Here is a 16,966-nt window from a genome sequence, read left to right on the forward strand (position 1 = left end):
AAACAATCTTTAGCTAGCTTTTTCAGAGAAGTGCTCAAAAAAAACATAGTGATCATCAGAAAAAGATCACAGTACTCTTGCTATACTGTTTTTTTTCTTTAAGTCTCCAAATCACTATAAAAATGAAAAAAAGTGTTGTTAGATTAGGAAGCTTACAGATGCAATGTCATGGATAAAGCGAAACAAGTGAAACTTGACTATCTCCTCATAGAGTACCAACACATCAGCAAAAGTCAGCAAACCAAGGGAGATTCCTTTCATTTTTTCATTGGTAGGAAAAAAAGTTGCAACTCTAAATCATCAGAAAAATACTGGAAGTATTAGAAATACTGAAAGAATTATTTTCAATTTGGAAATAACTGTGATTAAGAAAACACTAGCTGAAAACAATGTCACTTACTGCAGTGCTCCAGTACATAAAACTCAATTTTGTGTATTATTTTATGACAGCAATAAATCAAGTAAAATTACTTCCTTTCTTCAACTCCCTCATAAAGGCCTCTTTCTTCCTATAGATTTTTAATACTGATTTCCTAACCATTAGTTTGAGGAGCCTGAAGCATAAAACTACCATATGGAATTGCTATTACAAAAAATTCAACTGATAGCCGTTCTTGAAAAAAATAACTAAACACAGAACAAGGTAAATAAACACTCCGCCTTGCACAGTATCTTTTTACCATCTCCAATCCCCAAACCTCAAAGATGCCCTTTGATTCACAAAACAGGTACTCTGTTTCACAGAGTTTATGAGACCATGCATGTTTTCTCATTAGTCTAAGAGCTGCCACAGCAAAGTATGAAAATTAAATCTTTGGTAAGTCAATGAGCTGAATATCGGAATCCAGGTTTGAAATTTTCCAGTTACTATCAAAACAATGATGTGATTTATGGTAGTACATCAGCTTGGAGTTCAGGAATTATAATTAACAGGCTTTTTGAAGTAATCAGTATGCATTTTTCTTGTAAGAGTTGTAAGTTTCAAGATGTAATATTTCAACTGTGTTATAGTCAATCAAATTCAAGTGTTGTCTTTATTTTCCTATTGACCTATTTACTTCATATCAGAAGAACCGAAAGAACCAACACTAAAATAAGGTCAATTATTTTTAGTTTATTAAGCTATTTCTTATTTACATGATCAATTTGCAGACAGTCCATGTTTTAAAACATGGACTAAGTCCATGTGTAAAACGTTCCATGTTTTAAGAGCAAATTGTTCAACTTAAGGTTTGTTTCTCAGTGGTTAAGAAGCTCTTTATTTACCTTTTTTGCTGACTCTGAGAAAAGAACTCCATTGTTTCCAATAATTCCTACTGGGTAACCAAATATTCTTGCAAATCCTGAAGAGGACAGGTAAATTTACAAATTACGATGTATATTTATTTTACTGTAGCACAAAAAGATAACACTTTCTCTTAGTAACACTTTCTCTTAATAACAGAAACTGCTATTCTTTTAAGGAAAAAAAAAAACACTATTAAAAATACCACTGGGTAATCCAAACAAAATGGATAAAAAGTATAAAATCAGTGGGAGTATACATAGAATAATTGTATTTTTAAATACCTGTGATTAAAGTATCCCCATACAAGGCTTTGAATTCATCAAATTTACTTCCATCTACAATTCTAGCAATAACCTTAAGAAAAAATAGAAAAATAGAATGAAACACCCAATCCTTCATAGTTTGTGATTTTTTTTAGAAAGAAAGAACATGGTAGCATCTTGACTTAAAATTACTTAAAATGAATGCTTTTAAGTCAGAGAATATCAAGTAGTCCACCATGTAAGTAGTCTGGATGGCAGGCAAAGCCCACTTACTTTTTAAAGTGTAATTTGTCTACTTGCTTATAAAAAAATGGAATTTCAAGGCTAAGGCTATTGTAACTAAGCAGTTGAAATAAACAGGAAGAAAGTTTTTCTGATTAGTTCCATTTCAAAGAACAACTGGTACCTCTGGTTATATTAAACATTAATCAATAGGCTCACATTTATAAAGAGAAAAATATATACAGCCATGAGTCACTTTCTTAGAGATAACTACATTTTCATCTCTGCTTAAGTTTTTGACATGTAAAAATAATGAACATTTGTCCTGAGGTTTCTCAGGGATGCAAAGGAGCGTTTTAAATAAATATAGATCTGTTGCTAGCAAGATGTTCCCCAGAAGATATTTATTTCAACTTTAAAAGAGAATAAATCCAAGCTGGGTATTTATTTAGACTCCAGTGTTCCAGGGTGTAGTTCAAGTGAGACTCAATAAAAGCTTTTTTTCCTCTTAATGCAAAATAAATCATAGTAATTTCTGATAAAATATTTTAAGGAAGGTACACACTAAGATTCTTTCTAAAATAAATACTTGGTTTGTAGTGGGAAAAGCTCTGTATATGTTATCTGTGCAAAAAAATGAGAGGGTGTGGTTGCTCTCTGCACGTATGGAAGCAAATAATTACAAGAGATTTGCGGTAGAGTACAATAGTCTCCTCACATGGTTGGAAGAGCATTGAATTGTCTAGGATGCTTACACTCCATAGATCTTTAAATATTTGATCTTTATTTTGTCAAGACTAATAGAAGAAGAAAGCTGTCATATCACTTGGCAAGTCTATAGAATCTTTAGCCAAAAGTTCACTATTTCTTGGAATTTTTTTCACCATTCTATCAATCTCTTATCTTTGATTACCCTTCTTAGAAGTATAAAGAAAATGCATTATGTTTTCAACATGTCATTGCCATTGCAATGGATCTGTTAGATAACGACATCCAGAAATACATTAAAAAATTTATAATATTTAAATATTCACTATATGCCCTAAACCAAATTTCTGCAGACAAACTATGTTAACATAAATAGTGCTTTCCTGCAAGAAAACAGAGTACATGTATATATCCCATTTCTATTCATACCTCTTTGACATCAAAGTTTCTTTTTAGCTGGTCACCAACTATTCCATATATTTCATCAGCAGGAAATAAAGGCTCTTCTGATGGTTCTACAGTCACCTGTACCAAGTTAACAAAACAATTTTCACAACAAAGGCATTATTGTTCTACATTATGATTTAGAAAAAAACAAACACCAGTTAGAGTTCAGACTGCTTTGAACAGTCTTCTCTTCGCCAGCCACAGCCACAAAATGTCTACTAGCTTGACCTCATTCTGCATAAAGATCAAGTTTCTTAAATAGAAGATTGATAATTCCTTCTCACTTACTGAAACAAAGATGAGGGCCTTTGTTTTTACTCCTGTGTACTCCTCCACATGTGCTCCACATTAATAACTTCTTCCATGTCATCAAAAATTAATCATGTCTTCCCCTTTCTTTTTTATTCCCCTATGCCCTATTAGACAGGTAGTATTCTGAAAAAAACAAGGATTTCTGCCATTCCACTAAATGCAATATCTTGGCTTCCTTCAGCTGCAAAGATTTTATCTCCAATTCACCCTTTTACATTTCCCCCAGCATAGGTTAAGATAATTTCTCCACTATATCATAGTTGCCTTTTTTTCTAAAAAGAATTTTTTAGATCAGTAACAATACATTACAAAACCTAAGGTACCAAAAAGACATAATGTAGATTTATCTTATGTTTTACATCTTTTTGTTAATAATCACAAAAAGTTCATGCTCAAACAACTGCTTTAGCAGTTATCAAATTTCAAGTCCATGGGAATGACCATGTAAGCTTAAAATTAAATGCGGCACCTGGCAAGACTGAGTTCATCCTAAAGTGCAAATCTGTGATTCTGAAGTGCTGTTCTAGTTATAGTGCATGTTTCACTTGGAATGATACAGTATGAATGTAATTAATTGCAGAATTGAAGCATTAGATAAAACATTAAGGACAAGAATCATAAATTCTATTTCCAAAGTGTTTAAAGTCAGAGACAAAAAATATGTTGTATAAATCAGGGGAAGAAGAGCATTCATACTTTAAAAAAATGAAGTGTTTTCCGAGAATGTTCTATATACTTACATCTATTTTCTTCTGGAGATTTAAACTTCTTACAGCTTTCCTTGCTAGATGAAGTGCATGACTGTCATCCAAAGCATAATGATCTGTTACACCAGATTTTCTGTATTTAAATAATAATAGGAATATAAAGATTTTTTTAAAAATCTAAGAATGAAAATTAAAGCTTTTAAAAACTTTCAAGACTGTTTATTTAAAATATAGATGCTAAAACACAGCTCTGCATGCTATCTTATAAAATTGCATTCGAAGTAAAACCCATGTCTGAACTTTTCTTTTAAACAGTACAGTCATGTTATCAGACAGGACACAAAATAGTAACTCTAGTAAACCAAAAATCTAAATGACAACATAAAAGATGGCAAACATTGTTCAAATGGAAATGAAAATTAATTTGAAATTATAAAGAAAAATTTATTTAAAAAAAAAATACTACAAACTGCCCTTGAAGGCAATTCTTCAGTCATTTCAATAAACTGAAGTAAAAATTAAGCATTTATTCTACAGCAATACCTAACTTATTGCACTACCTAGCTCTTTTTACCATTCTTTTCATTTTAGAAAAAGCATTGAAGTCTTTATTTTGATAGGTATTCTCTTAGGAAAAACACAGGCTATTTTGATTTTCTTTGTAGTAAGTTCCAATTGACATACAATCTACAAAAATATATTAACTTTCTCAAAATTTATTATTATTCTAATAGCACTCAGCATAAAACAATATAGCAAAGTCCTCCATATTGTGAATGATATTGCAGTACGTTAGATACACACTTAAGTATTTTAAAGCAGTAAGTGAAACAAATAAGATTCTACTTGGAGTAACAGACTAACTACAGTACTCTTAACAACAAAATTAACCACCAGTATCAGATAATGACAAATAAATATTTAACTTTTAAAATCTAAATAATAACAAATTCAATCAATAAATAAACCACTCTAATAAAGCTTAAAGGATGGAAGAAATTAACTCCAGGAAAATATTTCTTTAAACCTGCAGTGAAGATCTGCCCCTCCAAGATCCTCTGCTGATACTTCTTCACCTGTTGCTGCTTTAACCTACAACAAGAAAAGGAAAATGAGCATTAGAATTGACACTTGTCTTGCATTAATATTTATATAGGCTTAGTTATAGCAATAAAACTGTACTTTGCAAAATATTTATTCACTAATAATATTTTCTCAGTTACTCTCCCTCAGAGCACTTCAAACATGACAACTCAGAACCCTGCCAAAATTACTTAATTTTACTTTGTATCTTTATTATCTAGTATTTATATGTAGTTTTTATTGAGAAAGATTCTCCATTTACTGCAGTATCTGTTGTTGTGTCTATTATTAGTGTGGGCATACTTACACACGCCTTAGGTTTATGAACATGCATTTTCACAAAATGATTTTTTAGCAGTTAACAAATGCAATTTGAAATGTTATACATCCTGCATTGTTTCAAACAGCAACAACAAAAAAAAACAATACCCAGCTGAAACTGTGCATTCTGATTCTGCTTAGTTTGTTTTCTCTACACAAACTTCTCTTCTGTGAATTTTAAGTTACTTATTTAAACACTAATCATAAAACTATCATTATCAGTTTGTATTCCCTAGATCTTCCATTATAAACACAATAATTTAATAATAATCGTTTTCTAAGAAGAGTGCATCAATGGCATAAAACTGTTTGGATTAACTAGGATGTCTCCATAAAAATAACTGGAATGCATGATCTAAATCCTAGATCTATCAAATTATAGACCTGACAGGATAATTTAAGAGTGACTGAATTCCTTCTTAAAATAAAGCAATATCATTTTCTGCATGGTAAAAAAAAAACTTTTTGACGCACTTCCACTGAAATACCTTTCCCACAAGCTCTGCCATACTCCTTTGAAAAGGATTCATTGCAAGCTAGTGAAACCATTATTCACCACCCACAGAGAGTACAGAGGTAGCAAAAGACACTAGGGAAGAGAAAACTATCACTCCAAACCAGATTTCAGTTTCCAAGATTCATGACCATGGACTGCTGGGTTTTGAATATCTCCAGTGATGAAGACCCCAAAACCTCTCTGGACAACTGGGTTTGGTGCATGATCACCCAATCCTCACAGTAAAAATGTGTTTTGTTTGTTTGATTGTTTGTGGGTTTTGTTGTTGTTGTTGTTTAAATAATAATAATAATTTCCCATATTTTAGTTTGCCTCTTGACCTGTCACTGAACTCCAATGAGAAGTCTGGCTCCAACACGTTTACTCCCCCTGACCAGGTACTCATACACATGGAGAGATTCCCTTTGAGCCTTCCCTTAATGAGAACAAAAAGTCTCAGCTCTCAGCTTCTCCCCGTATCACAGATGCTCCAGTCCCTTCACTGGATTTACTCCAGTAAGTCCTTGTCTTTTTTTTTGTACTGGGAGACCAGATCTGAACCCAGCACCCCAAATGTGCTGAGTAGAGGGGAAGAATTACCACCCCTGACTTGCTGGAAATACTCTTCCCAAAGCAAACCAGGATGTTGCTGGCCACCTTGCTGCAAGGGCAAAATGCTGGCCCGTGTTCAACTCGGTGTCCAGCACCTTCCCAACTGGTTAGTCCCTGGCCTGCTCCGGTGCATAGGGTTATTTCTTCCAATGAGCATTCACCTTGATTGAACTTCAAGAGGCCCTTGTGAGTCCCTTTGTACAGCTTGTAAAGGTCCCACTGAATGGCAGCACACCTATCTGCTCCATCAACCACTCCTCCCAGTTTTGCATTATTTGCAAACTTGCTGAGCCCAGCAGTTCAGCCAGTTTCCAATCCACCTTACTGTCCATTCAGTTTGCTATTTCAGGAGACACTGTCAAAAGCCTCATCAAAGTCAAGATAAACAACATCTACTACTCTCTCCTCATCCACTGAACCAGTCATCTTAGCATAGAGGGATACTGGGTTGGTCAGGCTTGATTTCCTCACTGAAAATCCAACCAGACTACTCCCAGTCATCTTCTTGTCCATAATATTTTTGGAAACAGCTTCCAGGATTATTTGCTCCTTCACCTTCCCAGGTATTGTGGCAATGCTGACTAGCCTGTAGTTATCTGGATCCTCCTTCTTGCCTTCTTTGCCACCTTCCAATCTCAGAAACCTACCCTGATCACCACAACTTTCAAAGTGTGACCATGCAATGACATCTGCTGTGTTGCTTAGTACTCATTGGTGCATCTCATCAGACCCCCTAGACCTGTCTATGTCTAAACTATTTAGATGGTCCTTAACTTGACCCTCCTATGCTATTCCCCCTGGCCTCAGGGACCTGGAACTCCTGAACACTAACAATAAAGGCCAAGGCAAAAACAGCATTGAGTATCTCAGCCTCTTCCACGTCTGTTGTCACCAGTTTCCCTATGCTGTTCTGCAGCAGGCTCCTATTTTCTCTTGACTTTCTTTTACTGCTGCGATACCTATAGAAGCCCTTCTTTCTGTCCTTCATGCCCCTTGCCAGATTCAGCTCCAGGTGGACTTTGGCCTTCCTAAACCCATCCTAACCTAAGGCCCTTCAAGAAAAGTGTGAGTCTTGGCCGAGTAAGTACTCGTCTTCTACACCTAAAAAGGGGACAATTCATCACTAGGAAATAAAGATAAATTCCATTCAAAAGTAGCTAATACAACTTTCTTCTAAATCTGGAATGTCATTAGCAATTAAACACCTCTTTCAAAAAGTGGTAAGATGTAGTAAAAAGAAGAAAAAACATCGACTTTCCTTACATAAGGTGATAATCACAAAAAAAAAAAGGAAGCAAAAGAAAGCCCTTTGAAAACGGAATTATTTTGCCCCTTTTTGTGTGTCATTAAGAGGCCTATCCTTTAATTCAGATGGCATGTTTATAGATACATATCCTTCTAACACTATTTTCTAACACCATGAGGTTTTTCTTTGCATCTCAGTTCCTAATTTCATTTATTTAATTTATAATACCCTGAACTTTCAATCAAGACTGCAGGCCCACGAACAACAGATTAAAAATAGGTTAATAAGAGGTACACAACAGGTCTATAGCAAACATTTTCAAGTACTTCTGGGTAAAATTTAAAAACAAAATCATCCAATTCATTTCATTGCATTACTATAACTAGAATTCCAAACACTTCAGACAAAAGGTCAAATTCCTCAGGCACTCTGAATGCAACTAAATTACAACTAATGAATATTACAGTTCCAAAGACATGTAGATTCACTGGACTAAAGTGCAAGCTTGTGAATAATCACTCATTTTGAACGATTACTATTCAAGTGAAAATATAAAGTTTCAGTATCTTGAGTAACTTATAGGCCACTTACCCATCTTTTAAAATCCTTTAAGTAAATACTATAATCATATAACGTTTCTAGAATAGAAATACACATTTCCCAAACAGATGAGCTGACGCATAGAAGAACTCCTAGCACATAAATCTACAGGAATTTTGCACTTTTCCATTTTCACCAGGCTTCCCTTCACTTCAGAACACAGGAAGCGGCACACTTTCCCTGGGGGAGGAAGGATCATAAGTTTTGGATGAGATGGAGAAGCCTATCAATCAACATGGCACCCTAAGCTATGAATCAGTATTGCCAAGGGCAAGGATATTGATTCTTCAACTTGGTCAAGTACAGACGAATGGCTCTGTCATATTACTATGGTGGCACTGCTCCTCTTACTATTGAGATCTATCTGCTTATGAAGTCCTTACTCCTCACCTTCCAGAGAAGAAGAACATTGACGAAACTTGCACTTCAGTCTTTGTACTATACCTGCAATTACTTTTTCTTTTTTTTTTTAAAGTGTACACATCCCAAGACTAATTATATCTATCCTCAAGTTTTTTCTTTCATTTCCTTAGGACGTTTTGTTTTAGGCAGGTGAGCAGAAAACTCCAATCCAATTCTTTTCATACAGGATCAACGTTTTTGGGGAACACATCATACACAATAATGGCTACAATATCTACTACAACATGGAGTGGATGTTTCTACGGGAGTCTGAAGTAATTTTGATACTTACAGAAAGGCAAGCAAAAAATTGTTAGTGAGAAAAGCTCTACCAAACAGGAAAGCTGACAGGTTGTGATAATAAAGTTTGATCTATACACACAAAGATAAAGATCATTACATCTGCAGGTTGCTAAGGAACAAATTAAATTGCAGGATAGTTGTGAAATCTTCCTCTGGAAGTGGTGAAAAGTTTTCTTCCCTTCTGACTTCACAATATCTATGCAATCACGGCCTTGCCTAGGTAAATCTTCCCTTTGAGACTTGACTCGGGCCAGCCTTTTTCACCCACTTGGCAAAAGTCTCCTACATGGTTTCCACATCTCAGTGATAAAGATGAATGATTTAAATTCCCTTGCAATGTTAAAAGAGTACTATCCCCTTAGAATGAAAGAACATGTTTTCCTATTTTTCAGCTTGCTGGCTAGTACTGGGCTAGCTCTCTCATTTTGTATTTGCTTAATGCTGAAGCTTGAAAGAAACTGCTTGTGTGGCTGGGATAGAGTTTATTTTCTTCCTAGAAGCTGGTACGGTGCTGTGTTTTCGATTTAGGATGAGAATAATGATGATAACACATCACTGTTTCAGTGGTTGCGGAGCAGTGGTCACACAGAGCCAAGGAACTTTCAGCTTCTGGTGCTGCCCCACCAGCGAGGACACTGTGGGTGCACCAGGAGCTGGGAGGGGACAAAGCCAGGACAGTTGGCCCAAATGGACCACAGGGATGTCCCGTACCATGTGTCATCATGCTCAGCAATAAAGCTGGGGGGAGTGGCTGTGAGAGGTTGCTGCTGCTAGGACATTCACATTGATGGTGTTTGTCTTCCCAAAAAATTGTCACATCTGATATGCCCCGCTTTCTTGGAAGTAGCTGAACATCTCCCCAATGATGGGAAGTGGTGAACTAATTCCTTGTTTTGCTTTACTTGTATGTGCAGCTTCTGCTTTACCTGTTGAACTGGCTTTATCTCAACCCAGGAGTTCTTCCACTTTTACCTTTTCAATTCTCTCCCCCATCCCACCTGGGGAGGGCAAGCAGCTGTGTGGGGCTCAGCTGCCTGCCAGGTTAAACCACAATGCTCCCCCAGGACATACGACTCGTTGTACCCAAGGGGTCCCCTCTGGGTCTGATGAACCTTTCCAGCTCTAACAGAGCTCCAAGCAGAATCACTCAAGGTGCACCACGCTCCCCGGTGCTTTCCCCTGTGGAAATGCTGTCAGAAAAGCAGGGTTTGCTCCGGTCTTTCAGATTTACCAGCAGAGCTTCTGCAACAAATTACTCTGAACTTGAGCAAGCTCCAGAGGCTGTAATGCCACTTACGTGCCACTGCCTAAGCTAATGAACAGTGCTGGGCCTAAAAAGACTTTGTGCCTAGACAGCTTGAGTGTTCCTGCAACCAGTGGCAGTTATTTGTAACATGATAAGCAAGCTATTAACAGTCAGATGTAAAAGCTCATTTCTTTCATCCTAGTAATTTCTTTATTTCAATAAAAAAGATATATGAATCACCCAGTGTTACTCATGCAACTAATACCAATATTCTCAACTAATATCTTCATTCATATGTATGTTTCCTTTCACAAAGACATTCCTAATATCTAAATTACTGTGATAAATTTACAGAACATTACTTCATTTTGGGGGAGAATTTGTCTTTGTTTACCTAAAAACCGCATGCTGAAAAAAACTAATGCAAGATAAAAAGGAACAGAGACATATGTAAGACATTTGAAACAACAATTAATGCCAAATAAATTCTATCAGCAAATGAGCAATAAATTAATTAGCAATAAATGGCATAGTTATTATTTACTGCATTTGCTTTTGCTGATTACTTTGTTGTTCTTGTTAACTTGGAAAGTCTCCATTATAATAATAAAATACTTCAAGTTAAATACATTATTTTATTAAGGTAGGCAACAAAGTGTGCTTGTACTAATAGGTCTCCCCCCCACACACACACTTTCAATGTCAGTTACACTCTGAATTTAAGATGTTCTGGAACAATAATTACTATTTAACAGCCATAGCAAAGTATGTTTGAATAACCAGTAGTTTTGTTTCTTTTAAGATGCACAAGAATTTCAACTCCATTTTTACATAGAACTTGGAAAGAAAAAAGTGTATAAAACAATAAATACAATTTTAGGACCAAGACAAAGCAAAAAAAAAAAAAAAAGCAAGCAAACAAAAAAACACTTAAGGAAAAGAATAAAATGTAAAAATATATTGTGGAAATGAAAGCAATACTATACAAGTAAACACTAAATGGCACCACAGGGTAACTTCTTCAAGCTTTTAAGGAAATTAACCCAGTCATGCTTTAGGAACTGCTTAACAACAAAAGATGTCCGTGTTTGTTTTCCCATAGTTCATAGGATCTGCTAAATTTTTCACAGTATCATAAGTGGTGGAAAGAAGTGAATTCCAGCAGATTCCCCATTCTCTGTTACTACAGAATAGAGTGGAGCAGTATCCTCATTAACACTGCTCTTAAAAAGTGATTTCTCCTTTGCTCAGGGTGGAAGGACTTTTTCCTAGACATTTGATTTGCTCTTGGCTCTATCAAAGGAAACACCCTTAATAGTTTCCAAGACAATATAACTAAAACAGAGACAACATGCTGCCTCAGACCAGTTTGTTCAATGAGAACTTGACTATTTCAAAGAAGCAGTTTACCTAGTCAGGTTTCACCTAGACTAGTTATGCTGAGTGCTGCCTTACCAGCAGCCTTACCTTATCTCTAGCACTAACATAACACTTATTACATAAGATTCCTTTTTCCCTCATAAAGTTTATGTTGAGTAAAACAATACTTGTCAGGAAAAAAATAGGATATTTATCAGGATAAAATCAAGCCCATGCTGGAACATACACTGTTTTTTAAAAAACATAAACCCACTTAAACACTCCCTTTCCTGTTGTAGCCTAGCTATCATAATTTTCAAGTCACCTTATGCTGCAGCATTTTGCACAGCCACAGATTCCAGTGTGTGTTCCACAATAAAAGCAACTTTTAATTCACTGGAGTTTCAGGTCAGTTTCTTTAGAAACAGTTTCCTTACTAAGAAGGCAGAGAAATGATGACGAACTACATAATTAGTGCATCTCTTTTGTCTATAAGCTGACATAAAATATAGCTAATTAGTCCATCTGCTTAGTCCATCTAGTTCTCTGATCTAGACTCAGAGATACAACACACAGTTGTAGTTTTTTGTTGTTTTTTTTTTTTATTTCAGGTCAAATCGAGAGACTATTTAACTGAATATAGAAGGCATTCCTACCATTTAAAATGTGCATAGAAATCTCAAAGTCGTACTATAAAAAGTTTAACAAATTCTAGTTTATATATATACACATTGCTATAACAGATAGAAAAGTTTTAATTAAGGATATAAACATTCAGATATATTTAAAAATGCAAAATTACCTACAGACGATCTGGAAACATCTCACCAAAATCAGTCTGAATAGTTCAAGTAGTACAATTGTCAGCAGTGTAAAATTTTTTGGCTATGTTACTAAAAACCTCTCTATGCTTACCAGTGGTGGCCCTCCCAAGAATATTGTTCCCTGTTTGCTGACAATAATGCTTTCATCAGCCATTGCAGGTACGTATGCTCCTCCTGCCGTACAGGATCCCATTACTACTGCTATCTATTGGGAAAAGAAAAAACACAAGTAAAGAATTGTTAAGCCCTTTAAAACAAATTTCATGTGCGTAACTACTACTGTATATTGTATTGATTTGAATAATTTCTGGGACAGTACTACAAGATTACTTTTGCCTGACAGGGCAAAAATATTATTTAAGTTTTAGCTTTTCTTCCAAAAACAAGGGAACATCTCTAGTTTTCAACCCATCTTCTTGAGACCCCCCTGCATGAAATTCCATATATGAAATACCGTATGCCACATATGTGAAATATTTCAGGGAACTAACATTCTATAGTGGAATATGTCTTTACCAGTGAACTGTTACAGGTTGAAAGCTAAAGTTTGCTCCTGGCATTTACAACTCGGGGTATCAGTTGTTGGTTATCGGTATAATTTCACCAATGTTAGCAGCCTTCAAAGAAAATTTCTCACATCTACTAGTACATAACTTCAGTTCTTCAATGGATCAACTAACAGCCACCACATTAGCTCTGCCCCTTCAAGGTGTGTTGTATAACTCATTGTTATCTTGAGCATGAATAACATCTATTTCATTCTTATGCCAATTTTGAGACAAACATCTAAGCAATGCACATTTTCTACCAGTAATATTTGGGTGACACTTTTACAAAATTTACTGGATCTCAGTAATTATGAATAACTGCAGCAGCAAATGATCTTGAAAGTGAAGTTCCTCTCTTAACTTCTCCTTCAGGAGAGCTCCTCCAAAAAAGTTAGACACTTTCAAAACAGCCTGTAATGTAAAAATAAATTAAATGCTCATAATGAAAAGGAAGACAGTAAGCAAATAATTCTCTAATTGAATGCTTCCTTCCATGACCACAAAAAAAAAAAAGATCTGAAGCACAAAATAACATTGTTTTATGATAACTTTGTTTTGATATATTTCTGAAATGACATCAAGTAGTGTTCTGTGTTATATGGTGACTTAAAGGTTGCTGTTAAAAGAAAAAAGCACACAGAAATAGAACATCCAAGCTGCAATATCTGTACCTAAAGAAGTAGTAGATGAAATTATGTTAATCTCTAACCCCAAATCAAACACCTTCTTCAGTTAACAGTTTTCAGTTTCTTAAAACTATATTCAGTCACATGATTGATCTGCAATTGTGCATATAATAAATATCTCCAGGTAAATACAAATATCATGTAAGCCTCTAGAAATGGGAGAAACTTGGGGGAAAAGTTAATTTTTTTTATTCCCCAGGTTTTCTGGTTTTTCTCAGTTTTTTCTTCTCTCATAATCACGCTGAAAAAGGTGGCTGCATTTAAACTATCATTCAAGTGTTACTTCTTCCAAAGCTATATTGGAAAATCACAACCAACCTGTCAAAAAGCACAACCTCAAACCTTCTAACCAATGTGCTACTTCCTGACTTCACTCTTTGAATTACTGCATTGAAAACTACTTAAAAGAGCAATATAGATCAACAGTTCTGAATGCACAGTTATTTTATACCTACTGCTCAGCTCCCCTATTGTATCCATGCAGCTTATGAGCATGAGAAAGCCTAAGAAGTGGCTAATGGGAAGCTAATCACAGCTTTCTGATTCACAGCTATATAGACATCAATGCAATTTAAAGCTGCAGTAGGAGTATAATAAATTAGTCACAGGTAAAAGCGGAGGGGGGAAATTAAAAGCAGCATAGGTAACTGGTTAAAAAAAAAAAAGCAATAATCATTTTAAGGTCAAAATTGAGAAGAGCTTATGAGCTGATGAAACAGATGCTCAACCAGGCCACAAAAAGTAACAGCAGATAGAAAACTAACAACATCCAAACTCGCTTGTCAGAATAATTAACCTGAATGGGAAACAGAGGCAGCACTATTTCCTAATACCGTTTCCTAATGCAACATCCTCTCAGATAGGGAAGATGATTCTAGCTCCCTGTATCTGTTAGCACAGAATCAGTAATAGATTACAAACGTTTACTGTGCTTTTTTGAAATGAAACAAAGGATAAAAACATCCCTCAAATAAAATACTCTTATTAGATATTTTAAATGAAGGAATAGCTTCAGTGAAACTTTTTTTTCTCCAATCTTCCATAAATATTTTAATAAAGTTAAATTTTCATCAGTATCATATCAAGAAAATTACTTTTATCAGTGTCATACCAAACAGCAATGTAAGTGTATTATTAGAAGACAAATCCTTCCCGCGCTTCATTTTGATTGTATAGGGGTACAGTGCTACTCTAATTTAATACGATATGGTAATCAAAACAACAAATTCAACTTGATGAAGAACTTTGCAAATACCTGAACATTTCAAGAGGTATCAGGAAAACTGCAGCAAGACCTTAGGGATAGGACTTTCCAGCAAGGTGCTGCATAACCTCAGTAATTTCAGCCTTCCAAACCGGGTTTACATACTCATCTTGAATGTAACATCTAAAAATCACTACTCCCATACTAGATAATGATTGGAGTATCCAGTTTAAAAAAAAAAAAAAAGAAAAGTTCACCAAAACCTCTCTTAAAAGAATTCAGTACAACAGCTATGTGACTGTCTCTTTCGACAACACACTCACTTGCTGTTCCACCAAAATGGTGGGACCAATTTTATTCATATACATACATCTAAAGTACAACATAGACTTGTCAATGACTCCAGTGAATGACCAACTTGTTAATTGTGCAAGTGCATGAGCTCCTTAAGAATTCTTAACTCTTTTCTCCTAAATATTTTTTCCAATTAAACACTGCTTTTCCTCAAGTAACCTTGCTAAACACTACACTTGCTCCACTATTGCTGTCAGAAAGAAAAGCACTGCTGAAGTTAAATTATGTCTGATTGCAAACCAGATTTAGTGTATTTTGGGGATCTTATGCCACAGAGGCAATGAATTTCAGGATTCTTTTGTAGAGAAAATATGGATGAAGATTTGAAGCCTGAGTTGCCTCCAAAATGTGCCCAAAGTATATCAAGGCAACAAATGTATTTTTCTCAGAAATCATGCAAAGCCAACATCTGTCAGGTAAAGAGGAGTCAGATAGAATCATAGGATATCCTGAGTTGGAAAGGACCCATAAGGATCATCAAGTCCAACTCCTGGCACCACAAAGGTCTACCCAAAAATTCAGACCATGTGACTAAGTGCACAGTCCAAACGCTTCTTAAACTCCAACAGGCTTGGTGCAGTGACTGCTTCCCTGGGGAGCCTGTTCCAGAATGGAACAGAATGTTCCAGAAGGACCACTAGATCCTTGACCAGCACTTCTGCTTCACACTGAAAGGAAGTACTCCTTCCAGACTACGAGATTCAACCAAGTAGAGCTTCTTGCAGAGAATAAAAAAATGTATGTTTCCAGCTTAGCCATGCCTTTGAACAACAGGTGTAGGTAAGAATACAGAAAATGAAACGTGATTTCCACCCTACATTAATGGTGAGTTCAACAGCCAAATATGCCAAAACAATATGGTGGTAAAATACACCTCTCACAGTGCTCCGATGAAAGAGCAAGTGAGCTAAAACATTTACTCTGCTTGAGATTCCAACAGCTATTTCTAAGAAGTCTTCCTTCACCTTCTTTCATATAGACAGTAGACACTGAACAGACAGCTACACATAGGAGCAGACTCATGTAGTTGTAATAATTTAGAGAAAACACTGGACCACTGCTCAGTAGCAGTGGGGAAGAAAAAGCAAAAACGTAAGGAACTACTGGGAAAGGGACATAGAGAATTGGGAATATAATTACTCTATTATATAAAACCATAATCAGTTGCCATACTAAATAACACAGGAAAAACTGTCTCTTTCACCTCAGAAAAGATATAACTACTCCTGGAAAAAGGTTTAAAGAAGATAAACAAGGATGAACAAAGGTAAGGAACACCTTCCCTGTGAGGAACAGCTACGAAATCTTGAATTCTTCAGCCTGCAATGGGGAATAAGAGGCAGGTAAATAACAGAGCTGTACAGCATGTGAAGAGGGTGGGAGTTAACTGAGAGTAACTTTGTAAAAAGGACCTGGTTTGCTTTGCTACAGATCAGGATGGAAGGTTCCTGTGTTTGGAGCAGGTTATCTTCAAAGACCATGGGCTTCTCTGCCCTCCTTACTGACCTCTCACAGGTGCCAGATGACAGCTCCCTTAACAAGCCAAAGACTGCTCTACTGAAGGCCTGGGTCTTTATCCTGCTCCTTGCCTTCCTCACCTCCATCCAGATCTTATATCCTGCCATCCATTTGCACTGCAGCCAAGGCTGCCATCAGCACTTACATCCTCAGACAGTTCTGCACTCTTCATGAGTAGCAGATTCAGTAGTTCTCCTCTCCTAGCTGGCCACCTGCA

At 35.9% G+C, this 16,966-nt stretch overlaps 1 protein-coding gene across 2 annotated transcripts in view; it reads right to left on the reverse strand.

Annotated features, from left to right (window-relative positions):
• Nucleotides 1-16,966, reverse strand: part of MCCC2 (methylcrotonyl-CoA carboxylase subunit 2) — a 39,118-nt gene that overhangs the window by 10,879 nt on the left and 11,273 nt on the right. The window contains exons 7-13 of one of the 2 annotated variants that reach the window (XM_048051374.2): nt 13,348-13,398; nt 12,531-12,644; nt 4,975-5,039; nt 3,981-4,080; nt 2,911-3,006; nt 1,570-1,642; nt 1,267-1,343 (exon numbers count right to left, since the gene is read on the reverse strand). In XM_048051374.2, the coding sequence (XP_047907331.2) occupies nt 1,267-1,343; nt 1,570-1,642; nt 2,911-3,006; nt 3,981-4,080; nt 4,975-5,039; nt 12,531-12,644; nt 13,348-13,398 (576 nt within the window). The remainder of the gene's footprint in view (nt 1-1,266; nt 1,344-1,569; nt 1,643-2,910; nt 3,007-3,980; nt 4,081-4,974; nt 5,040-12,530; nt 12,645-13,347; nt 13,399-16,966) is intronic. The other variant, XM_066988447.1, reaches the window with a different exon arrangement.

This window comes from Anser cygnoides, chromosome Z (assembly GCF_040182565.1).
Source record: "Anser cygnoides isolate HZ-2024a breed goose chromosome Z, Taihu_goose_T2T_genome, whole genome shotgun sequence".
Classification (NCBI taxonomy): domain Eukaryota; kingdom Metazoa; phylum Chordata; class Aves; order Anseriformes; family Anatidae; genus Anser; species Anser cygnoides.